The 23,234-nt window shown below is 41.2% G+C and overlaps 2 protein-coding genes across 2 annotated transcripts in view; one reads left to right on the forward strand and one right to left on the reverse strand.

Moving 5' to 3' along the window:
- TXNRD1 (thioredoxin reductase 1) overlaps window positions 1-20,800 on the reverse strand; it is a 41,774-nt gene extending 20,974 nt beyond the window's left edge. The window contains exons 1-7 of the mRNA XM_068944233.1: window positions 20,684-20,800; window positions 7,798-7,907; window positions 5,560-5,676; window positions 2,146-2,218; window positions 1,908-2,027; window positions 886-1,028; window positions 642-757 (exon numbers count right to left, since the gene is read on the reverse strand). Of these exons, the coding sequence (XP_068800334.1) occupies window positions 642-757; window positions 886-1,028; window positions 1,908-2,027; window positions 2,146-2,218; window positions 5,560-5,676; window positions 7,798-7,907; window positions 20,684-20,765 (761 nt within the window). The 5' untranslated portion in view covers window positions 20,766-20,800. The remainder of the gene's footprint in view (window positions 1-641; window positions 758-885; window positions 1,029-1,907; window positions 2,028-2,145; window positions 2,219-5,559; window positions 5,677-7,797; window positions 7,908-20,683) is intronic.
- Window positions 20,801-20,905: 105 nt separating this feature from the next.
- Window positions 20,906-23,234, forward strand: part of NFYB (nuclear transcription factor Y subunit beta) — a 29,831-nt gene continuing 27,502 nt past the window's right edge. The window contains exon 1 of the mRNA XM_009680005.2: window positions 20,906-21,064. The gene's annotated coding sequence lies outside the window, so the exon portion shown is untranslated. The remainder of the gene's footprint in view (window positions 21,065-23,234) is intronic.

The raw sequence follows: 23,234 nt of genomic DNA on the forward strand, positions 1-23,234 counted from the left end.
CGCATATCACAATTTTCTGTCAAAACCATTCTAACTTTGTTTGGTTTTATCAATTAACCAGGCATTTGAAACAGGTTTTCCCAAAAGTTGAGTTCCTTCCACTGAGTGGCTGGGAAAAAGGTGGTCTGAGTTTCAAGACCCGAAACGCATGAAGACGGGTACATTTCAACTAGCTTCACAACAGGGACTGCTTTGGAACCCCCTTTTTCCTTGACACTTGAGCAGGGAGGTTTTTTCCAAGTGGACAGTGTTCTTCACTATGAACAAACCTCAGTATGTGAACTAAAACAGACCATAAAGGACAGGAAGAAAGTATGTGTAATGGCAACTGGAACCAAGCTGATGAATTAATTTTATGATGGGCATACATATGATTTACAGCATTCTCAGCTACTGCTGTTACCAGCTGAAAATAGAACTATCGTAGCCAGACACCCACAGTCCTATGGTGTTTACTAGACACCAATGTTCTTGGTACTTCAATATCTGTCTATTGTTATTCTCCTTTGCGTACGTTCCTTCAACGAAAAGTTACATATAAAAAACAGCAAGCAAGCAGCCCTGTTCATACTTCACTGTTCTCTCTTGCAGGTTGAGCATTTACACATGATGAATTATTTCATATTCCTCCCCATTTTTACCTGCTAATGCAGTATTCCTTGTCTCCAGGAATACCCAGGTAACGTGGTCTTTCACCGGTGGCAATCAGAAATCTCTCAGCTGTATGCAGTTTCTCAAATCCTTTTTTATTTGTTGCCTGTGGACAAAGTAAGAGTACGAAGTGAGCACTTGCCAGTCCTTAACAAAGGAAAGAATGTTCTGTCTGAAAAGCATCTTTATTGATAAGTACTACCGGAAGACCTTGCAAACACGGCTAGGCAGTACCTTAACTGTGTGTGGTCCAACAAATTCTCCATATGCATTTTCGTATGCGACTTTCTTCTCTCTCAGTGCCACCCGGTAGCCCCAGTTCAGTGAGCCGATGTAATTCTGAACAGACTCCGTCATAGTCATCCAGTTGTGTTTGACTGTTAGAAATAAAATAAAAATGTGTATTTCAATCTGTGAGCCCTTTTTTTCCCGTAGGCAACCTTGCATTCTCAGATAGACTTTTTGTCATGACCCAGTCACCTTTGTCATTCCTATTTCACTCCCGGGTAACCTTACTGAAATTTGAAGAATTACACCAGCATAGACAAAGAGGTCACAAAGAATCAGATCATATGACTAAAAAGCAGTCGATGACTTTCCTCCTGGCAACCATTTGAGATGTTTCCCTTTTATTAGCATAGCCATAGTCTTTGAAACATGAAACGTTTAGATTTATCTCCTTATCAATACTCTTCTATAGACACATGCTGTGAGCAGGTGTCATTGCTCAACAAATGAAGATTATGCATCTCTGATAGGTGCCTCTGCATATTCCTCTCTATAGGATTATATCCTAAATAAATCCCAATCCTATAAACATGCACATCAGAGCTAAAATAAAGAAAATTCAGCTGGTTATGTAGTAGCGAGGGAGACTGAGGGGAAGGAAATCCTCATTTGCAATTATAAGGAAGTTTCTGACAGAGGACACTCTCTCTGGTGTCTTCCCCTAGATGCTGGGTTAATTCAGAGATGGAGTAATACTTTATTGTTTTCATCCACACACAAGTCTTACCAAATATTGGTATGATCATAAGCTATTAAAAACAGATAAAATGCTGCAAAGCAGCAAGCACTGTGGCCTTTAAACTTGGAAAGCACTTAAGTTTATGTGTAGTCTCTCTGAACTTGCCTCACTTCATTAAAGCTGGCACATGCTTAAGTGCATAAAGCACTTGACTGTGAAATAAATCTCTGGATTTTTAGCACAAATGACAAAACTGCAAAAAATACGTTATCTTTCTGTCTTTCTGTACCTTCTTCAGTAAACTGCCATCCAAATTTGCGTGAATCTTGCAAGGCTTGTCCCAGTAAAGCTGCCTGGTGCATCAATTTTTTAGGTATACAGCCCACATTTACACATGTTCCTCCAAGACCTAAGAGAAAGGAACAGAATGTGTTTTCCACATCAGAGTGCCTGATCCCAAAGGAGAATAAGAGTCTCTTAGTAAATAGTGCTCCTTCATAACAGATTTGCAATGGAGAGAAATTTACCCCACGATGTTCCTAGAGGCGTAGGCGTGACAAAGTCCAGCACCATCACCTTCTTGTTATATTTGGCAGCCTCCTGCAAAACAAATTAAATAAGACATGTATCTAAATATTAGAGGGTAAATGGAGTAGATGATAACATCATGCATTGCTGAAAAGCTTCATGACTTTTAATTAAGTATAATGAATGATCTGCAAGGGCACAGCCAGACAGTCATTAATCTTCAGAATTAATCTGTGCACTCAGTAGGAAAAAAGATGAAGGGGAAAAACAGGGATTCATCCTGCTCCAAAAAACAGCACAGCACCAGCTGGTACACAAAGGATTCTGACAGGGAATCAAACCTCTTCTCTCCTCCATCCTGCCATTTTGTCTGTAAGATTTCCAAATATGTCATTTACTTTCAATATATTTAACAAACTCTTCATTTATCCAATTTTCCCTTCAAAAATAGTCTCTGGGACATTTGTTTGAAACCACATCATGCAACGACATAACCATTCATGTGGCGAGGTACTACAACTGTGTTTATCTGGTCTTTTCCCCTGCAGCATAAAGGAACGCTCAATTCCGAGTTCAGCCTGCAGGTGTCAGGACCAGCTCCTGCTCTTCAAACTAGTCAACCTGTGATAAGCTGCCCTGACTGTTAGGATGTGCAGATGTCATCATTACAGGAAAAGTGACGGTTTATTTCAAGACATTTCCCCTAAGAAGTTTTATTAACAATCCTACAAGCAGTATATGTACATGATACTGAGAAGTGGAATTTTTATATTGGCTCCATTATTCCCTTTGCACTTTTTGAGAGAAAGGTAAAAATCAGTGGCAATAACCAGTACCCAAGAAAATCACTTAAGTAAGCACTACACAGTTGAGAAAGAACAACAACAAGTCTCTGGTGAAATGTAGAAAAGTAACTTTGATACTTGGAGTAACCACAACTGTGTTGCATCACATGATGAGTTCTTAAAGAGGTAAGCAGCAGCAACTACAGGCACAGCATATTATCCCTAAGGCTTTGGGGTTGGTTTGGGAGGAGCTGACAGCTTTTGGCAGTATATTACTAGTAATACTTGTCAAATAGTTGACAATCAAAATTTCAATTTTAAATGTATCTCATTTCACGCAAAATATAAATCATGTCTTTCAAACAATGCAGAATGTGGACAACTTTGGAAAATCTTAATGTATTGGGTTTCTGCTTCCGATTTATAGTTCAAGGTTGGCCAAGAAGCTCATTTCTGTGCATTGGCAGGACCTCTGAGAAGGTTCCTCAGGGAGCCATGCAGGGATTGACATGGGTTTTTAACGCTCCCTTATATGACAACTCTTATACAGGATTCAAAAGAGCTTTACCAGTGTTAGCTGACTAACCAGAATGTACAGATTCCCAATGAACATTAGCCCTGAGGTGCTACATGTTGACATAATACAGTGCAGCACTGTACCACATCAGTAAAGATCACAAACAGATATAAATACTTCTGCACAGTGATATGCCCACACTAACAAACCCTGCCCCACAGGCTTTCAAACCTTCCTGGATTCAGGACAGCACGGCATGAACACAGCAATATCGTTTAGGGCTGGAGCTGTTTTGTGTGAGTGGACATTGGTGGCCTGGTGCTTTGGGTTGGGTCTGTAGTTAGACTGCTTGCACTCACTGTGGAGACAGGCCCCCAAAATAACAAGCTCTAAGGATAGACAGGGAAGGGAAGACATCTGACACAAAGCTGCATGTGTCATAACGCAAGACATGCATTTGATCAACCTAGCTAAGCCGAAGCAAACTTGAGTGTAGGTATCTGGAACTTGGTATAAAGCTGTGTGATTAGGGTTTTGCTTTGCTTTGCTTTGCTTTTTAAAGCCATCTATGTTGTTTCACTTAAAACAAACAAACAAAAAAAAACTAAGTATGAAGCAGAAGTTTATATATGTAAGACAGTTTCACTTCAACTTAATGAAACCAACTTGAAATACATACGTTACTACTGATAGTGATGCAGATTTTATTGATCTACCATCCTGTGCTCTACTCTGCAAACTCTTGTCTGCTTTCTAAACTGAAGGAATAAGGTAACTTATCTTCCTAGCTATACACCTTTTCTGCCCCAGAGCTGAGAAATGACACAATTAACATCACTGCTGTAGCCTCACGACCTGACATACGTATAAAATAAGGCAAAGCAGTCTCCTTAATGCAATTACTGCACCCTATTACTTTTTTCCTACTGCTGTTACTCTCTTTTGTCTTAAAACATCTCCACCTCCTCAAAATGTGCGTCTACTTATCTTTGAGGGTTCTCCTAATTTTTCTAGATTTTAAATTTCATCCTAGGCCATGACAATAGTGCCCCTATCAATGGGAAACCAGCAACCTACCAGAATAGATTATGGACATATTGCACATTACAATCTGCTACCCAGCTCTGTGCTCTCCCATTGTAACAAAAGTTCTCCCAAAGGGCCAAGCTTTAAATCCAACGCTACAATGAAATATTTTCTCCTCATTTTCTTTCACTCCTGATTTACCTCCTTTATTTCTCAAGGACAACAGGAATGTCTCCTGTCTGGAGAAACAATCCAGTTTCAGATCTTGAGCAATGAAATAGTTACTTATTCCTAGAAATGCCCAGTTCACTTCTAAATAGATAAATTCTGCTACAGCAAGAAGAGGTAAAATGTGCCTAACTACTGATGTAAGGGAGAGTTACTGAATTACACTACTTTTCAGCAAATTTCAGATATTTGGGGTAATCATAATTCTCAGAGCTGAAGAGAGCTGGTAAATTCTGCACTACTATAGATTCTTGCAATCAATTCTAGGGATGTTTCTAAAAGGAACAGCCCAGACAAAAATCATCAATTACTTGGCTACAGGCAGGAAGTACCAGACCCTAGAAACGAAGGGTGAGAGCCTAACTACTTAAGTCATAGGTAAAGTCTCCATTTATTTAACTGTGTAGGCTCTCAAATTATATAAAATCTCCCCCATTGAAAAGCACCATCAGAAATGAAAACAATATACCCAGTTATTTCTGGGCAGATATTAACATCAGACAAAACTAAAAACCTTTTGATGATAATTTTGAAACGTTTTAAAAGCTTTTTCTATTATTAGTTGAATTTTAATTTTACTTCAACTACTGATAAAAGCCACTGTTGCGATACCTACATGCTGCTTTCTAACAACATCATCTCCCACTAGTGGGGATACAGGGGAACCAAGTTTCACTTTACTGAGATATAGCCCATGACGTTTTTATATTTTTCTTCTTCAGAACAAATGGAAATTAATATTATTGGGGTTAACTTCAAAAGAACTCCTGCCTCTACAGCGTTAAAGATATGCAGATCCAAGCTGATCAGGATGTCACTCACCTACTTACAAGAAAATCATAACTTTTTTCTCATACCTTGGCAGCAGCCAGGCCACCTGAGCCCCCACCAATGACAATGAGGTCATAGTCATAGGAATAGGACAGCCGCCCATTCATTCTCAACAGTCTCTGAAGCTTGACTTCTTTATGTGCCTGAAGAGAGCAAATAAAAGGGGTTAGGGAATATTAAAACATTACCCATGGTGCTCAAAAATGAGTGTTTTCAGTAGCAAATATTGTGACAGGGGAATATAGGTGCATCTGGATTTCCTGAGCTCTACTCTTAATTAGCACCTTCAGGTTTCATCTTCCTAATTCATTCTTGGATAGCTCAGTACCAATTATATACTGAACTACGAACTTTCTTGTTCTTTGGAGGCTTGAGTTTCCTTTGCACAGCTTGGTTTTCCACATCACCACACCTTCAGTGCCTCCTCATATTGTACTCCAGGATGAGATACTTACATGCCGACACAGGCATTCCATTAATTTATTTTATTCTTTTCATCTGCCCCGGCCTTCCCTAATTAGTGTTTTTTCCCTTCTCCTGCATATATTAGTAGGAAAATACAGCCACATATACACCACTGTAATAATCTGCAATTACCTGCTTTACCAACTGAATGAACAGAACTGCATGAAGAAAACAATTTCTAGAAAACTACACTTTTGTAACCTGCCTTTGTGCATTTTTGCTTTGGTTTAGCATTGTAACTAACCTTGAATCAAATGGATCAAATGAGATCACTGGAGTTTCACCAGGGGTTCACTTTTTTTGGATTTCATAACTACTATGATAGAAAAACACCCCGTTAAGTCCAAAAATGCATTTTGATAGCCCTATGCCACAAAGCATATGCCATTAATCTTTGCATAGCCTTTCTCAGATCAGTCTTTGTACTCACTTTGTGGAGCTCCGATTTATCCAGGCTTCAGACCTTAAGGCCTGGCAAAATTCTCAGTGCCTTCCAAACTGTGGGACAACACTTTGGAGTGAGTAAAGTGCAGATTCCTCAGCTGATGTAAACCAGTGAGCATTAACTGAGGTCACAATACAACTTTTTAAACTAAAAAGTACATAAATAAACATTAAGCAGCTAGTCACTTTACAAATCCAGTCACTTTTATTCAAGTGTTTCTATCTGCCTAACTAGGTACTTGATTCAGTACTACTGGGGATGGCTATGGTAAATAAAATTAAAGAAACCAGGTAAATTCTCTCTCTCTTTTCAGCTTACCTTCATTTTGCATTAAGCAGTCTTTTGTGCTCAACCCATTCTACTGTTTCCTTTCTCTTGGGTTAAATTACTCCCTCTCTGTAGTTTAACTGGGTCTACATTAGAGACTGCTGCCAATGTAGCCACATCACTGACAAAAATCCTCCACCGCTCCATTGAATTACATTGCAATGTCAGCAGAAGTTCAGATTGAGCATCTATCTGTAGAAAGCTACAGCTGTATTAGTCTTTCCTAACTCTGGGTAGCATGCTAATACTACAAACGAAACCTAGAAAACATCTGTGGCTGTGAACACATCCAGAAATACCTCCAGTCTTCCTTCCTCTTCTCTTTCCCCTCCGCAACACCAATAATAGGCCCCTACCCTTGAATACAAGTTTGTGCTCAGTTCTGCTTTTTGCATCACGGCCATTGGCCAGGCTCAAACTTCTCACTGCAATCCAAAAAAGACTGAAAAAGAAACACTTACCGTATTACAATAAGTGTTTTACAATATGCAGTTTCAACCTTATTCATGTTTATGGATATAAACCTAGAGAAAGCGTGCTGTTCTTTTCCAAAACACACCTGCTTGTTTGCTCAGTGGCAACAGGGCAGTGTGAAGTTGAAGGGTGGGCACAAATTAGCTCCTGCACAGCCATTAGCTACAACCACCAAGAGCAGCAGCTTCATGATGCACGTACCATTTCATCTACGGTTCCCTACTATTTGGTTCCTCTTCATTAGTTCGGCATACTCATTCTTCATGAAAATACACTGTAAGTTTTAGATCACACTAAGTAGATTATAACCTTTCCTCTGAATCCATCTCCTAGAAACCTACTCCAAAGCAGCATGGATCTTGAGAAGCTCTGTTTCCCATTTAACAGGAGAAACTTGTTCATGACCCGTGAACCAGGACTGTGACGCCATCCTGAGAATGGATCTCCTCCTTTCCGCTCCAAAGTACTACAATTTGTTAAAAGAAAGTCTACATTCTTATTTTTAATGTCAAAACTAAATTATTATAGAGTTAAAAAGTGTTTCTCCCCCTACCTTTAAAGTTTTCTCATGATCTCCTATTTGCTTCTCTTGTACAAAAACAAGTGGCTGGGACGTTTCTGTGGTTGGTTCACAGGGCACTTCTTGCAGCTTCTGTGCATTCTCTGTGAAATAAAGGATAAAAGAATGAAGCGTCTGCGGGGAGGTCCTTTATGAAGGCTGCACTCCTGAAGTGAGATTGGCCGGGGGAGTGGCCTTCGCCGCTCACGCTCTTCCTCCTCAGCAGCATGCTTGTCTCAGGGCAGCGTTTCCTAAGGCAACTGGTGAGTTATTTGCAACGTTAGGATGACTTGCTATATTTTCCTCTTTAATGAAATCCCATAGGAGGATTGGCTGGGACTGCAGTACGTTTTGCCAATCCAACAGTACGCTCGGAACAAAGTAAGGAAATAAGAGTTGCTGTGGCTAAGCGTGAAGATTCCATCTTAAAAGCAGATTATGATTTTTACTTTTTTTCATCCAGAAAGTGCTTTTTTAATGCTATTGTGCTTTCATTTTTTTTTTAATCTAATACCTTTTAAAACCAATTAGAAGTTTTGATGTTACTCCTTCAGTTGGTTCCCTGGAAACTCTTCTTTCAGGTTATTTTACTGACATGATAAAAGTGTATTTTTCATGCCAAAAAATCCCATTTTTTTTCTGCCACAAGGTATTACTCATACTCGTAAATTGTCTAAATAAATGTTTTCAAAAGTCTGAGAAAGATCTGTGTTTCTTCACTGGACATAATTGTAAAATATATACATATCTCCAACAGAAAAGGTAAAATGTACTAGTGGAAAGAAAAAATTAACATCTCCAGTTCCAGTGAGACTTGATTTGACAAGAAAGAAAAGATAAGAAAACCTGCTACATGACTGGAGGGCATTCTTAATCATATACATATTTTGTGCTGCACAACCAGCATTAATTGAGCCAACTCTGACTGACACATGCACATACTTAGACAAACAGCTATACTGAGAGGGCGTACATTCCTTAGGCAGTGAGCCCACAAATCTGAAAAGCATTCACACACATACGCACACAAGCACAAAAGGGCAGAGTCACCGAAAACTGGTCCGTAACCTTGTCGTCTCAGTTTCCCTCTCCGAAACTTGTTGATAAAATTCTTCTATCTCACAAAGTTATTGGGGAAAGAAATTTGCTGATGTTGGGAAAGGGTTTCAAAGATCAAAACAGTTATTCAATAATTACATAGCAGTATTAGTGATGCATAATTCTAAGCCTATTCTAGCTTGTGGAAAGCATACATGACTTCACATGTGTATACATCCCCCCCCACCCTGGCACGCACGCACACCTGGGATAAGCAAGAACACAGGTTTTGAACACTAGTCACAATCTGCACGAGGGAGGAATCTTTTCTTCAATACAGTACCAAAACTACACTCCTGTGGGTACCCAAAGCACCTGAAGCCTTATACTTTATTTCTGTAACAAGTTTCAACAACCTCAGGAATGTTCACATAAAGATCTAGTAGTAGACAACACAGACGTTTATATAAATATCTCTAATTATCTACAGGTAGATCTCTGGTAGACACTCATAGCTTTAGCATAGCCCCAAACCCCAAAGGCAATCACAACCCCTGGCAGAAACTTAGGAGAGTTTTGTGGGCAGGTTGTTAATGTTAGGGGCCTCTCCCTTGTTGTTTCAGGCAATCTGCCACAGACAGAATGACAAAGCAAAAAAATTCCTTCTGCATCATGTGTTTGCTCATGTGAGCCCTCGATATAATTCCATCCATTAACGACAATTAGAATAACCCACCGTCTTGCTGAATCAATACTTCCCAGAAATCGATTAGCAGATACCTTTCTTCAGACTAAGACTGATCAGCAGCAGCACCTGGATCCCTGAGCAGCTTTGGATAACCCTCACAGCTGGAACACTTAGGACCACTCTCTTTGGCGGTGAGCATCAGCATTATTTCAGCAGATCTGTAGTGATTTACAGCCATTACAGGAAGAGCCAGCTCTTACTCTGCACTTCCACTCTCTTTGGTTTTAGCAGTCCCAAACTAGAGCACAGCAGTTGTTCTGTGCTACCTCCCCTATTATCTGCCAAGTGTTCCTTGACACGGGGCGAACTGACCTAACGAATCATTATGATGAACAAGGCTGAGCCTACTATTCCACCCCACTGTTTGCTTCCTCATCCTGGCAAAACAGCTTGTCTGCATACTTGGCACTGGCTCTGCCAGCCAACAGACATGAGCTAACAGACATGAGCTACCTGAGCTAAATCAACTCATTAACCTAGGAGAAAACTAACCCAGAAGAACAAAATGTGGACAGTTTCCTACCAACCTAGCAAGTTGAATCTGCTCACAGAAGGGTCCTGTGAGTATCAGAGCCAATACAAAGGGAGAAGGCATGTCCACACAAACCAGACGAAGAGGAGGAGGAGGCAGCAAAATTTCTCCTGTTGGTGGCAGAAACATTGCCTGATTTGCTCAGCAGCTTGTTAAAACAGCCTTTCTAGAGTTTATCTGAACCCACTTCTGAAGCAGACTACACTCAACCACTGTGGTACTTCTCCTGAGGGTTAAAAAGTACAATGGAACAATATGGTGCTTTAAATTCACACCCTTCCTTACTTGGAGAGGACTTCCTCCTGAACCAAAGTTCTCACTCCCGCTAGACCTCACCTCTGAACTTTAGACTCTTGGTTGTGTAACTTCTAGCATTAAGAGAGGAAAAGAAACATCAGAAGGCCTTATTCCACGATAAGAATCACCTTATACTGCAAAAATATCCTCACAGGGATCTAACAGGCTGTGTAGACAGGACTTGGGGAGCTGTTGAAAGCATGTGCCCTTAAACTACTCACTGTGCAGATACAGAAATGGTGCTTCGAGGCAATGGTCTTATACTGATCTGCGTATCACACAGCAGTACCTTATCAGCAGAAGAGAACTTCACAACATTTTTGACAAAATATATAATTAAAACCAGCTGTCTTTACTCCAATATTTTGGAAGGTGCCTCTAATTTTGGAATGCTTATGAACAGTCATGTGACTTGCTTTACAGTCTCTCCAGGCATCTGAGAAACGCAGGTTATTTCATATGACACTGAAGGCTTTACCTTGTACTCAAACTAGCTTTTTAGCTGGAAAAGGGTTTCAGCTTTTCCTTCTCCCACTTTTGCTCATTTCTGCCCTTTTACCACATCATTGCCTCCTCAGTTACGTAAATTCAAACATCTGGAAGTGATGGATAACAGAGCCATTATATTATCCAGATTACAACAACAACAACAAAGAAACAAGTCTTTAAATAGATATGTCTCTAGCCTGGATCATATCACAGTTCCATGCGAAGAGGCTGCTTTGCCATCAGCTGAGCTGACAAAACCATGAAGGGATGGAAACTTATGGCAGCAGGCAGGAAAAGATTAAAACCTTTTAAAATGACTTTACCCTTAGAGGAATCATAATACACTCACAGCTGCAAGAGATTCAGGATCAGAACTGAAGATTCTGATGTTTGAGAAATTCAAAAGTGATATGGAGAAGCTGTATTTCAATGAGTGGATATAGGTTAGATCTTTAACCCACCTCACACTATTTTCTACTGCTAGAGCAGCCTTATAGCTAACCAAGAGGGACAACTGGGCTGGCAATTGTAGAAGCCGTGTCAGGCCTTGCTTAGGTAAGGGTTGCATGCAGTGTGCTCTAGTGATCCTGGCCAAGAGCCACTGTCGCCTGCGACAGGATAAATTAACACAGCCCTCTGGCTACTCTCATTCATTCCACGTGTTGATTCAACGCTTGGCTGCCATCAAGGGAAGTATAAAGGTGGATCAGAGGCACATCTGCCTTCCCACCTGAACACAGCCAAAGTCTGAGACTGAAATGAGTAAGTCGGTAATGTTAAGACAGGCCAATCTGACATTATTTATACACATAGAATTCAGTGCTCATTGACAAGCACAGTTAATCAAGAGTAAGGCACTGATGTCCAAAGAGTGCTATTACTGAAGGCTGGTATACGTGAGCCTGGCATCCTACCGTGAACACACAGGATAAAGATATATGAATGACAAGTACTTCTAGCATTCTCTCTGAAATTAGCCACTTGTCCTTAAACATGTGTAAAACAACACATGTAATCACTGCATAGAAATCATACAGCTAGAGTGAGATCTTCACTTTCTCTCCTAAGTGTCAAATATTAACAAAACAACACCCAGAGACTGAAGAAGCCTACTTCAGTGCATCTTTTGCACCTATATAGGTAAGCAGAAGCCTGCAACAGCTATATGTACTCCTTATGGTTTTTAATTTTAGCCTGCAAGGGAAAAAGTTCCATGGTGAGTGGAACAAACACAAATCATAAAAACCAATATCATAAAAACAAGCATCTTCCCTAGGGCTGAAAGGCAATCTCCTGGCTTTTTCCTGAACCTTCTCACTGTCTGCATATGCAACCACTGAGGAAGTAATTACAGGAAAAGCTAAGAAAGACTGAGCTATTCATTTGGTCCTTAAGACTGCCTGGTCTAGCTCAAGTGAAAAATAAAAGAATTTCCAGGCATGTGAATAGCTCCCTCACCTGCAGAGTGACATAAACATTAAGAGATGAGACTGAATAATGAAATCTCTTTCATCCTTTTCTCCCTGGATCACAGGTCTGTCATATGATCTGCTGGCTTCCTATGCATTGAGTCTTCATCTAGCTACAAAGAAGCACCATATGTGTAAACATAGAAATTAGCCTCAATGCTCCACTGGCTCTGCCAATGACTTGCTCGACAGCTTGTCAAAATGCCCCAAAAGTGCTGACATATTTGAAATGATTCTGATAGGAAGTATCTCATCAGAAAGTAGATGCATAGGTTGGCTTGACTTCATGAAGAGCTTGGCTTTATGCCCTCTCCATGTCTAACTGAGAACTCCTTAATTCCATTGCTGAGAGTTACTTCACTAAGTAAGTGTATTTTTCCATAGTAACCACAGGCTATTGACAGAAATGAGAGCAGATTCAAATCAGCCCTAGGCTGGGCTTTGTTACCTGGCTCCCTGATGTCCTTCTCTACACTCATTTCCCTGAACCCACTGAATTCAAGAATAAATGTGACCTGGATGTTTCATACAAAGTTTTATTGTGACTCGCTCTCAAATTCAAAAACTATCAACCTTCAAGACTGACAAGTCAAATGGAGAACTTTGTTTTCCTAATAAATATGGAGTTTTTTGGATTAGATCATTGTTTATTCAGTATGCTGCTGCAGAGTGCTTTAACTTAGTTGCATTCTTATTAATCAGCTTTTAGTATCTTAGTGCCTAAGACTTCTTCCATTTAAATAAAGCATAGCTTGAAAGGGATGCATATCAGGACATAGTATGGAATGACTTAACCTTGCACCTAGTTAAAAGAGCACACATTTACAGAAACTGTGGTGCTCTACTTTAGCACAGATTTATTTTAACAAAGTCCTGGGCTCTAGCCAGTTGTGTTACTCCAACATTACTCCAACACATATATCTCCTTCATAAAAATACATATTTTTATTTGCATCCATTTGAGTAAAAAAGTAAAAAAAAAAATGTAGATACAAATTTTATTTGGGTAACTTTTCAACCTAAGTGTTAAGTTCAGTATGCCAGTGAAGGGGAAAAAAATAACAGTAAGGTGTCAGGTTTTAACAGAAAAATCATTCTCAGCAAATCACATGCAATTAATATACGAAAAAGGCACAAATGACAGAAACCTTCATAGTTCTGTTTTCTCGGAGGACAATCCAAATCTACCGAGAACTTTTAAACAAACCTCTACATAGCAGAGTAAGAATTACAAAACTAAGACTAGCCAAAGAAGAAATACTGACAGTGAAATGATGAATGCTACATCAAATGGAAGATAAATTTTCAAGTGACACCTAACTGAAGGCCTGATTCAAAACTCTCTAGACCCAATGGAAAAGCCTCACATACAAACTAAGGCCCTCAGTGAGGAAATTCACCCCTTCCAGCTCAAACTCCTAATGAACATCTGGGGACTGACTCAGCCCTGACTCAGCAAAGCCCTTTAATCTGCTTTTCATTCAAGGTGAGCCAGCAGGTGGGATGGAATTGCTGTGAGCAGGCCACAACCCACCACTTTTGCATCAAAGCAGAAGGAGAAGAGTTGCTAATTTAGGGCAAGAAGCTCAACACCGGAACGCCTCCTACTCAGCTGCACACAAGCAGGCACCCAAGCCCATAATCCCTGACATCCTAATAGTTGCAAGAGAGGTTCTAAAACTGGCCTCAATCCCTAATTCTGAAGAAGCTTGACCACCTCTGAGTTAGTGATTAGATCTCCACTGAAATCTGTAAAAATCGTGCATGTACTAAGCACATGCTTAACTCATTTGTGGAATCAGGACCTTTGCAGTGGACGGTCAAGGCTTGGTATGGCATGGAAATAAATATACGTGTGTGGCAAATACAGGAAGAGTCTGTAGCTGGAAGGAGGTACTGGGCAGCCCTTTAAAAGAAAGCAGAAGAATGAAAAAGTTTACGGCACTGCTGAACTTGGAAAAGACAACAGCAGACTGTAACAACCAAAATCTTGACCCTGAAAACAATTCTTCACTGGTCAGCTCTTTACCTAGGCAGACCCTGAAAGCAAAGGAATCTGACAAATCAGTCGCACTACAGAAACCAAAGCAGCTGAACTTACAAGATGTGCTAAGAACTGTGCGTTTTCAAACTAAAACTAGAGTATTAACTTAGTACAGCGACTGCATGTTGTTCTACTGGAGATCATAGCAGGGTTCCGCCTTCTATAGGTCTGTATTTGAAACATCAGGTCTGCACCTTTATTTTTAATATTGGATTTAATGTTGTCTCCTGTGCTGGAAGTGGCATTGGCTTTCCTGTTTGTATTCCTTCTTCCGTGATGGCAACCTTTTTATGATATAAGAAACAAAAACAAAGTGAAATAAAAAACTTGTAAAATGATAGACAGTAGAGAGGACAAAATGGAAAAAAATGCAGAAAAATTGCAAAGTGTCCTTAAGTGGCAAAGTGTCTTAAAAGACAGGATGTTTAGATTTAACAAGCAAAAGAAGTAATTCCTCCTTCCAGTTACATCTTTTCCTTGCGTTTTCTCAATATCCTTGCAGTTACCAACACAGTCCAACTGTAATATGAAAAAGTATTTGACCTCACTGATTTCAACAGGGATATCATTATACCGCATGGTCTGTTAAGAAAGTGCTACAAAAAATGTTTTTGCCATAGAAATTAGGGCGCTTGAAAGCTCTGGCCTCCGCTCCTACCTCTGAAGATGAGGCTTGCTTATCGAATTTCCTAATAGCTCTCACACCACCAAAGCCCTTGTCAGCATGAGACAATTGCTGCTTGTCCTAGAAAGTCTCCAACCTTTACTCTTTTCTTATGTAACTGTGGCATGTTTACAGTAAACCATACAGGATTTAGCCATGCTGCTCCAATTAGCATTAATAGGGATGTTTTCCATGAGTATGACATCACATGCTAACCTCAAATATTTCTAGAGCATCTATAAAATAAACTCCACTGGCTTAATCAGAACTAGCTGTATGGATTGGACACAAACTTCAGAACACCTCTTCTTCAGAAAAGAAATAAATAACTAGTACTAAATTAATTGGTTATCTTTTGACCACTTCCATTGTCCATTTTGTTTCACTGTGAGCTAAATTAACCCGATTTTTCAAAAAACTGAACATAAAGCTTCTCTGGCCCTGAACTATAGTAAAAGACAATAAAATCTCATATAAAGCTTTATAGAAAGCTTTATAAAATGCAGTGCTTATGGAAAACATCATCTTACAATATCAGTAATTTTAAATTTAAAAAAATGGATTTTTGTCTATTTCCTTCCAATGTCACTGTTGCTTTTGGATTTACCCCTACTAACACAATGCTTTGCCTAATATGGATCAAAAGAAAGGAAGCTGATTTCTGGTATGATTAACTGGAGATGTATCATATTCACAGTGCTATCCTGGCTCATCATTGACTTGGGATGACCTGCAAAAGCTGGGTTTGCTGCTTTGCCCTTGAAATTCCTGTGGCCAGTACAAACCTGTGGCCACTATAAACTGTGATTAATACTGTCATGCTACATTTTTTCTGGTCAGTAAATAAGCAAATGTCTGACAAGGGGAGGAAGTATCACCAGGCACACTTTAACAAGTACAGCACCTGAGGCACGCAGAGGTGGAACAGAGTATTCAGCAGAACTGGGAACAGGATCCGGATATGCTGCTACTGTGCCATTTGTTAGTCCCTACTGCCGCTGGCCATGCCTTTATTGTCTCTGCCACAATTAAAGCCACTTATTCATTCCCACGCATCTCTTTGCAACGAGGGTTTCGTTTTAGGCACATAGAACATCAAAAAACACAGGAAAGTCTCTCGCACAAAATCAGGTTTTTGCCAAACAAATCAGTATTAAAAGTGAACACGGTTAAAATAAAACAAGCTTTTTGCAAGTGATCTCCTGGAATCTGCAAAAACTTTAAGGCAGGCACCGCATGTGAAAGGTAGCTGGGTGCTTGGCTTGGAAGCTTCTGATTTTTTCAAGCAGGGCTTTTTAAAGAGGGGGAAAAAAGCACTGATTTTAATCCAGAGTAATCAAAGTTTATTGGCCTTGGAAAACAAAAGGACTGGGGTGGAACAATTTAATCCTCTTCGCAGCAACCCAGCAAACAATGACACTGCGTTTCTATGAGCTGAGGGAAGTAGGGTAACCTAACAGATCATGACCCTCAGAACTTCCTTGCCGCATAACTAATACAACAAACCAAACTGATGCATACGGATCCTGACAAAGGCCTAACTGGAAACGATTGTAAAAGATGGGCAGGAAACAGTAAATGCATTACACTTTTGTGAGCCAGAAATACAGAAATCTGTTTGCTTTGTGTAAGGTTGTGCAAACAGTGCGGGAGTTAAGGAAGTTAAGAGCTTCCTTACTGTCATACTGGGAACGCACTGCCAGAATACACAAGAGGTGACAGCGCAAAATCATGCTTTCCTCTCCGAGTATGTGAGCGAACAAGTAAAACTGGTGAGTTTGCTACAGCAGAAGATTATGGAAGATGCCTCAGTTCGCTTCTGAAAGCCGGAGCAGGTTCTTAAAGAACAGTTTAGTACTAGACTAGAATAAGCTAATACTATTTTCTAGCTCAAAGTAGTAGCATCAACGGAAGAAACGGACATGTGGCATCACAAGAGACACGAAAATCTTATCTGTGATACTATTTTATGATTCTAACAGTGGGAGATATGAATGCAAAGGGAGGAAGTAAAGATAGCAGGCAAATGAAAGTGCTGGGTCAGACAGCATTGTGACAGCCAACATTAATGGGGGCCAATGACTTCTGGTGAGACAAACCACCTGACTACGGGCACACGCAGCTCCCTCACAGGGAGACACACAGTTCCGTCGGCTTACCAAAAACGAGACTGACCACGTTATCAATGGTACAAGGCATAGGTAATTCATATAGGAGGACAACATGCTAAAGAAAGCAACAGCTGTGAGCTTCTTAGAAGAAAAAACACAAGGTAAAACTAAGTTGAGGATCAGCAAAAAGACAGAGAGTGTCAGACATTGCTTGATAAGTTAAAGGATGGCTCTGTGAGGAAGATATACACTGTGACACCAAGAGGAGTATCATGGTTAACAATTGCTGATAACGCAGAAATGGAACATACAGTAAGTATTCAAAGACACGATACATGCATTCAGAATGAGGAAAATCATCCCAGTATCTCCAAAGAAGCCTTGAATATAGAGCAACTGTTACACCGGACTGCAGAAAAAAAAGGGGGGAAGGGGCAGTACTGTACGTTGTGGGGGATAAGCACTGCCCCTATTCATGGCCAAAGTCAAGGGGATGGCATAACTGTAAACAAGGGCAGAAGAAAAAACAAGGTGGGCAACCATGACTCCACCTCCAGGAGGGTCAAGTCTGCTCTATGCTACAGAGTGCTATGACACATTTGTTATCGTTATACCTGAGCCATTCACATGCAAATTACATGGGCAAAACATTTGCAGGAAATACTACAAAATAAATAAAAGCATGTAAGGCCTCATAACGCACACTTTCACCACACGAAAATGTCAATACAACTTGGTCACCACCAATGGTAGTACTTCAGCACAGAACCAGGACCACCAAACTGGATCCCCCATTATAGTTACGCTGGATTCTCACATTAGCACCAAAAAAACCCAACAGTAATGACTTTAAAAATATTTGGTTAATTCGTTTTGTAGACTCCAACCCACATCTCATTCCAAGTCTATTAGAACTTTCTAGGTCCATCGGTATGCGCCAGGTCCTGAGTGCCCAGTCCCAAACAGAGATGAGCAACCTTAACTCACATCAAAGTCAAATGGAAACACAGCAGCTCATAAAATTCGTCTAGCATGAGGATCTGGGGAAAAAAAGGGGCACTGGAGGTGATACCAGGATAGAGCGCTGCAGAACAAACAATACGTTTTATATGGCAAGAGCTGCAACTCAGGCAACCTTAATTCTAAGATGTTTACACTTACTGTGTAGCCCTGACTTCTTTTCATGAGTCCTTTTTTTCACAATAAAATGCATGTGTATCAATACAGAAAACTAAAATAATGCAGAGATACATTAATAAAATTCAGGAAAACGATCATCTTTGAGCTGTTTCCAATTTTCATACCTTTACACCTACAAAACGCGTCATAAATACTGCATATTCACAATATTTTTGGTGAAGTAAACCAAATACTATTTGAAGATTGTAAGAGAACCTTTATAAAAGTACAAACTAAGGTAAAATGTCTTCAATAGTTGTGGTATACAGAATATATATAAGCATTATATCTTAAAAATCAGTAATTTTTTCCTGTGCTAGCCATCATTTTCCTTGCTGGTTTTGCTCACTGCCAGTGTTTGCTTTATTAGACATCCTTTTGGCTCTTTAAGTGAATTAATAATTATGACTTTGTAATAAAATTTATTATTCCCATTGAAAAAAAGATGGAAGGGCGGGAATAGATCCAAAAAGGAACTGAGAAATTCTGAAAGCCATGAACCACCCAATTTCTTCCTCCTCCTAGTAAAAGAACACAGAGAAGTTTAAATACGCCTTGTCTGAGGGATGCATGTGAGATAAAAGTAGAAAAACTGCTCACCGCTATGATTAGCTATAGAAAGGGATTAATTTAAGATTGTCCGTGTTTTAGAGTCAGCTAAACAATGAGTAATTAGCTTATTTGAATTCTGTTTCAGTTTTCAAACAAATTATGTATCTCTATTTGCATTCCTACAATTATTTGCTGTTAATGTTCTGTTTGACCTCTTCCAACACCACCCACAACTCCTCTCATCTCTTGTTCTTGAAGGACATAAGAAAAATTGACTTGTTCCTTTAAGAAACAGATGCCAGGTTTGAGATATTAATCCACTTGTACATGACCATTCCAGGAGTGAAGCTGCCTAGATGCCGCAATATAAGGCTTGGCATCATAGTTTAAACCAGCTTTAGTGGAGGTTTAAACTAAGACACTGCCAGGGTTTTCGAATAAGCAGCAGGGAGTAGTAGTGTCTTAAATTGAGAAATCAAGATGTAGCAGATCATGTAGACTGAAGCCCAAACAACATGTCCTTTGAAGTCACGTTACCCTCAGTGAGTCAGCTTCCCAAGGCTGAAAAAGCTCATTAAGATGCTGGCTTCACTTCTGAGTTTGTCAGTGGGTACACTGTCATCAGAGGGAACTACAGGTTTGGGTACTGCACTGGGTAACTACACTGCCGTTTATCCTGCCCCAAACTCCACGCTACCGCACCTACGTTGCTTTCAGTATCTGACTTAAAGCTAAATCAGGTACTACTGATTAGGTTACTACTCTTAATAGTAACCTAGTAGTTGGCAACATTAGGTAAGGGAACATTCCCTAGTTGGTCCGAGGGAGCTGCCTTACCCTTCAAGTACGCGGGCAACTGGACTCTCTTGAGAGTGTATGCTTGGGCAGTTTGATAGGCTTTTCTTTCTCTTTTTTCTTTTAAGTCTTCCACAGTTAGGGTAAAAGGATATGCAGTGCTTCCAATGCCATGCCCTTAACTCAGATTGTGGGATTTTGTGCTTACACAGCTAGAAAAAGGTACTAAGCAATATGCAGCCACAACAATAAGTGTATTTCATGAGCTCTAACTGGCGGGAGCCTCATTTTTTGTATTTGCCATCCACTGCTGTGCTCCTGTCTTATGCAAACTCTTACTACACAGGCATCTTTATTCTTTGTTTGCGAAGACACTGTGACAATTTCCTTCTACATACTACACCTGTAAAATGTTACATACTATCTTAAAACGGCCAAGGTGTTTTAGTTTCGGGAATTCTCTACTATGTATATTAAAAACACCTATGAACACACGTACCCCTTTCCCAAGCGTTAGAAATTGTCCATAATCTTCAAATAGGCAGAGTTGAAAGCGTTCTTTCAGCAGTAGGCGCCCAGTGAAATACTATGTGCTAAAAGCGCTTTTTCATTAGGGCAGGGGCGCACGCCCAGTTACGTCTGCGGCCCTTCGTTACCTCACTCACGCTCGTCACTTCTCCGTATCGCCAGGTCCTTAGGGAGCCAGCCAGAGCAACAGTTAAACCCCACATCCCAAGAGCGCCCGCCGTGACTCTGAACGGGTACAAAACGGCCAGGTGAAAGACAGATTCCCCACCGCTGTCGCGACAGCCTCTCAGCCGGGCAGAAATCACCTCCACGGGGGAGAGGGCTGTTCCGCTCCCCCCCCCCCAACTCCGAGCCGTTTCGGCGGCCCGGGCAGCAGCCGCGGCACAGACCCTCGCTCTCTTTGCGCCGGCGGGCGGGCGGGCGGGTTTGCCTACCTGTTGGGCGCCGCCACCGCCGCTCCGGGCGGCCGCCGGGCGCCTGCCGCACCGCTTTGCTCTTCTGCAGGGCGCTCCCCATTGCGCGGCGCGGCGCAGCCCCGGGCGGCGCCCCCTGGCGGCTCTCAGCACCCCCTCCACTCCCCCCGCAGCGGCGGCGGGCGCGGGGCCGCGCTCAACGGTGGCCGTTGGGGCGCGGCCGTTGGGGCGCGGCCGGGCGGCGCGAGGCGGCGTCTCGCTGTAACGGTCGCGGCGGGGAGGGGAAGTCGGGTGAGGAGGGGTGGGGGGGCGCGCCCCCCCCCTTCCATCTTACGTGAGGCAGGTCGGCGCCCGGGGAGATGTCTGCCAGGGGCCAGCTGTTGCGCCAAGAGTCGCCTAACGGTAAAATACTGCCCGAAATCAGTCTGTTTTCTTGTGTGTTTTTTTTGTTTTGGGTGGTTTTTGTTTGTTTTTGTTGTTGTTTGTTGTTGTTGCTGTTGTTTTTTCCCCCGGCGTGATGCCGTGCGGGGCTGCTGGCGCTGAGCCGCAGCTCGGCCTGGCTGAGGTCAAGGGACCGTCCATACAGCCAACGCGACTGTGGCGGCGGCAGGGACGCTGGCGAGGGAAAAGAGCAGCCAAAAGGCGTTTTAGAAATGTTTACCTCGCAGTGAACGGTTCCCACTTAGAAATCGTATAAGGGAGGAGACGCTCTAACTGAAAGATTCACTACCTCGTGCAGAAAGCCTAATTAGGCTTATCGCATTGCTCCCTTCTGGGCTCTGGATATTATTTGTAATGATTTTCGTACAGCACTGCCTCGGTTAGGGGCCCATTGTGGCCGCTATCATACAAAATAAGTGGCAAGAGAAGTGCCTGCCCTGAAGAATTTCTGGCATAAACAAAGAAGAAGGGTAAAACAAGAGCCTACAACCCTATAAACCATCAACAAGCAGCACACAAATACCTGCTGTTACTGTCAGCTGAAATTCTGAACTTTCTTGTCTTTTCATGTGGAAGCGTGTGACTAGTTACCAAATAAGGCAACTTATCTAATCAGTATTCTTGCTTACGGCAAATGTTGGTGTTTGTTTGAAAGGTTTAGAAAAGATGCCAAACCAGCTCTTAATGTTCTGGTGGACGAATCTTCTTTTCAGTTGCACAGATTGACTACTGGGCTGTATCCTGACTGACTAAGGAGGATGCTGTCCGTGGAAGGGAACAACACCTAATGCTAAAGCACTACAACAAAATGCCTGCTACAGACTCCGACTCAGGAGCTCTTAGTCCAATTTGTAACATGACTGCAAGGTGCCCTGAGCAAGCGAGCTACTCATGCCCTCTAAGTGTCCCTCGATGTGAAATGTAAATATTGCAGAGATTTAGCTTATAGCCCCCTCAGAGTTGTGATTATCTGACTAATGCTTGTAGTAGAGGACCCCAAACCACTTAAGCTCTCAGCGCTTTGCCATAATAGCAATAATGTGTGAAAGGGAAGAAAGAAAACAGGATAATAACTGGGTCTTTGAGTGTAAGAGGCATTGCCACCCAGTCCTTGATTTTTTTTTCACAGAGGACTTAAGCAACTCACATTTTTGATGCTGTGCTACGATTCCACTCTGCAGTGATCTCTCCAGTGCCAGCTGAAGTTTCTAGCACAAAGAATGATTATTTAATTTAAGATTAGAAATGGAAAAAAGTCTCTGAACTTGCCATGGGAATGATCACTGAGATTTTAGAAATGATATTTTCAATATAGATATTATAGATAATCTGTAATAGCAAGAATTATGATGATAATGAAGCTAATAATTGTTACAGGTGTTCAGGGATTATTATAGCTTCAGAATTAAAGTTATTAAAATCATTCTCAGCACAAGCTGAGAGAAGGAACCAAACCCCATCTCCATATTTGCATCAAATGGGGACCATCAGCTGGCAACTCAGACAGTTTGAAAAAACAAGTTTAAAAAACAGCTTGCAGTACCGCTGCTGTCCTTGATACTGTTTGCAATGTCTGGTTTAGCTTTTTGTTTTGCAGTTATGTTCTAATCACGTTTCCTCCCATTAGGAAAAGAAAAAAGATCTCGTGTTGTTGTGGTGAAGTTCCATTGAAGCAATAGAAAAAAATTGTCCCCCAAAAAGTCCAACAGTTAAGATGTTATCAAGTCTGAGTGCCCAAACAAGTGAATCCAAAAATCAGAATTATCCAAAATCATTTGCAAATTTTAAGTATAGTAATTCAAAGGCTCTGTCACTATAGAACAAAATCTTGATGCTGCACCCGAAGACTAGTATGTAGTTTTCGCCTTCCTCACCCCACTCTTCTAAATCCATTTCTTCTTCCTACAGTTCTACTGGCCCGTCTTACCTCTTACCTTATTTATTACAACCTCCTCACTAAGATCATCTTCGGACCATTTGAAGTACAGCCTGGGAGCTTTTGTGTTCCTTAACTATTATTTGGATCAGACCATTCCTGATTTTGCCATCTTAAAAGATAACTCCTTTTTTAGTCTTTCCTCAGGCTTCCTACTCTCTCCTGAATCACAAGTTATGATCAACCCCAAGGTTC

The sequence above is a fragment of the Struthio camelus genome, chromosome 1 (assembly GCF_040807025.1).
Source record: "Struthio camelus isolate bStrCam1 chromosome 1, bStrCam1.hap1, whole genome shotgun sequence".
NCBI lineage: Eukaryota > Metazoa > Chordata > Aves > Struthioniformes > Struthionidae > Struthio > Struthio camelus.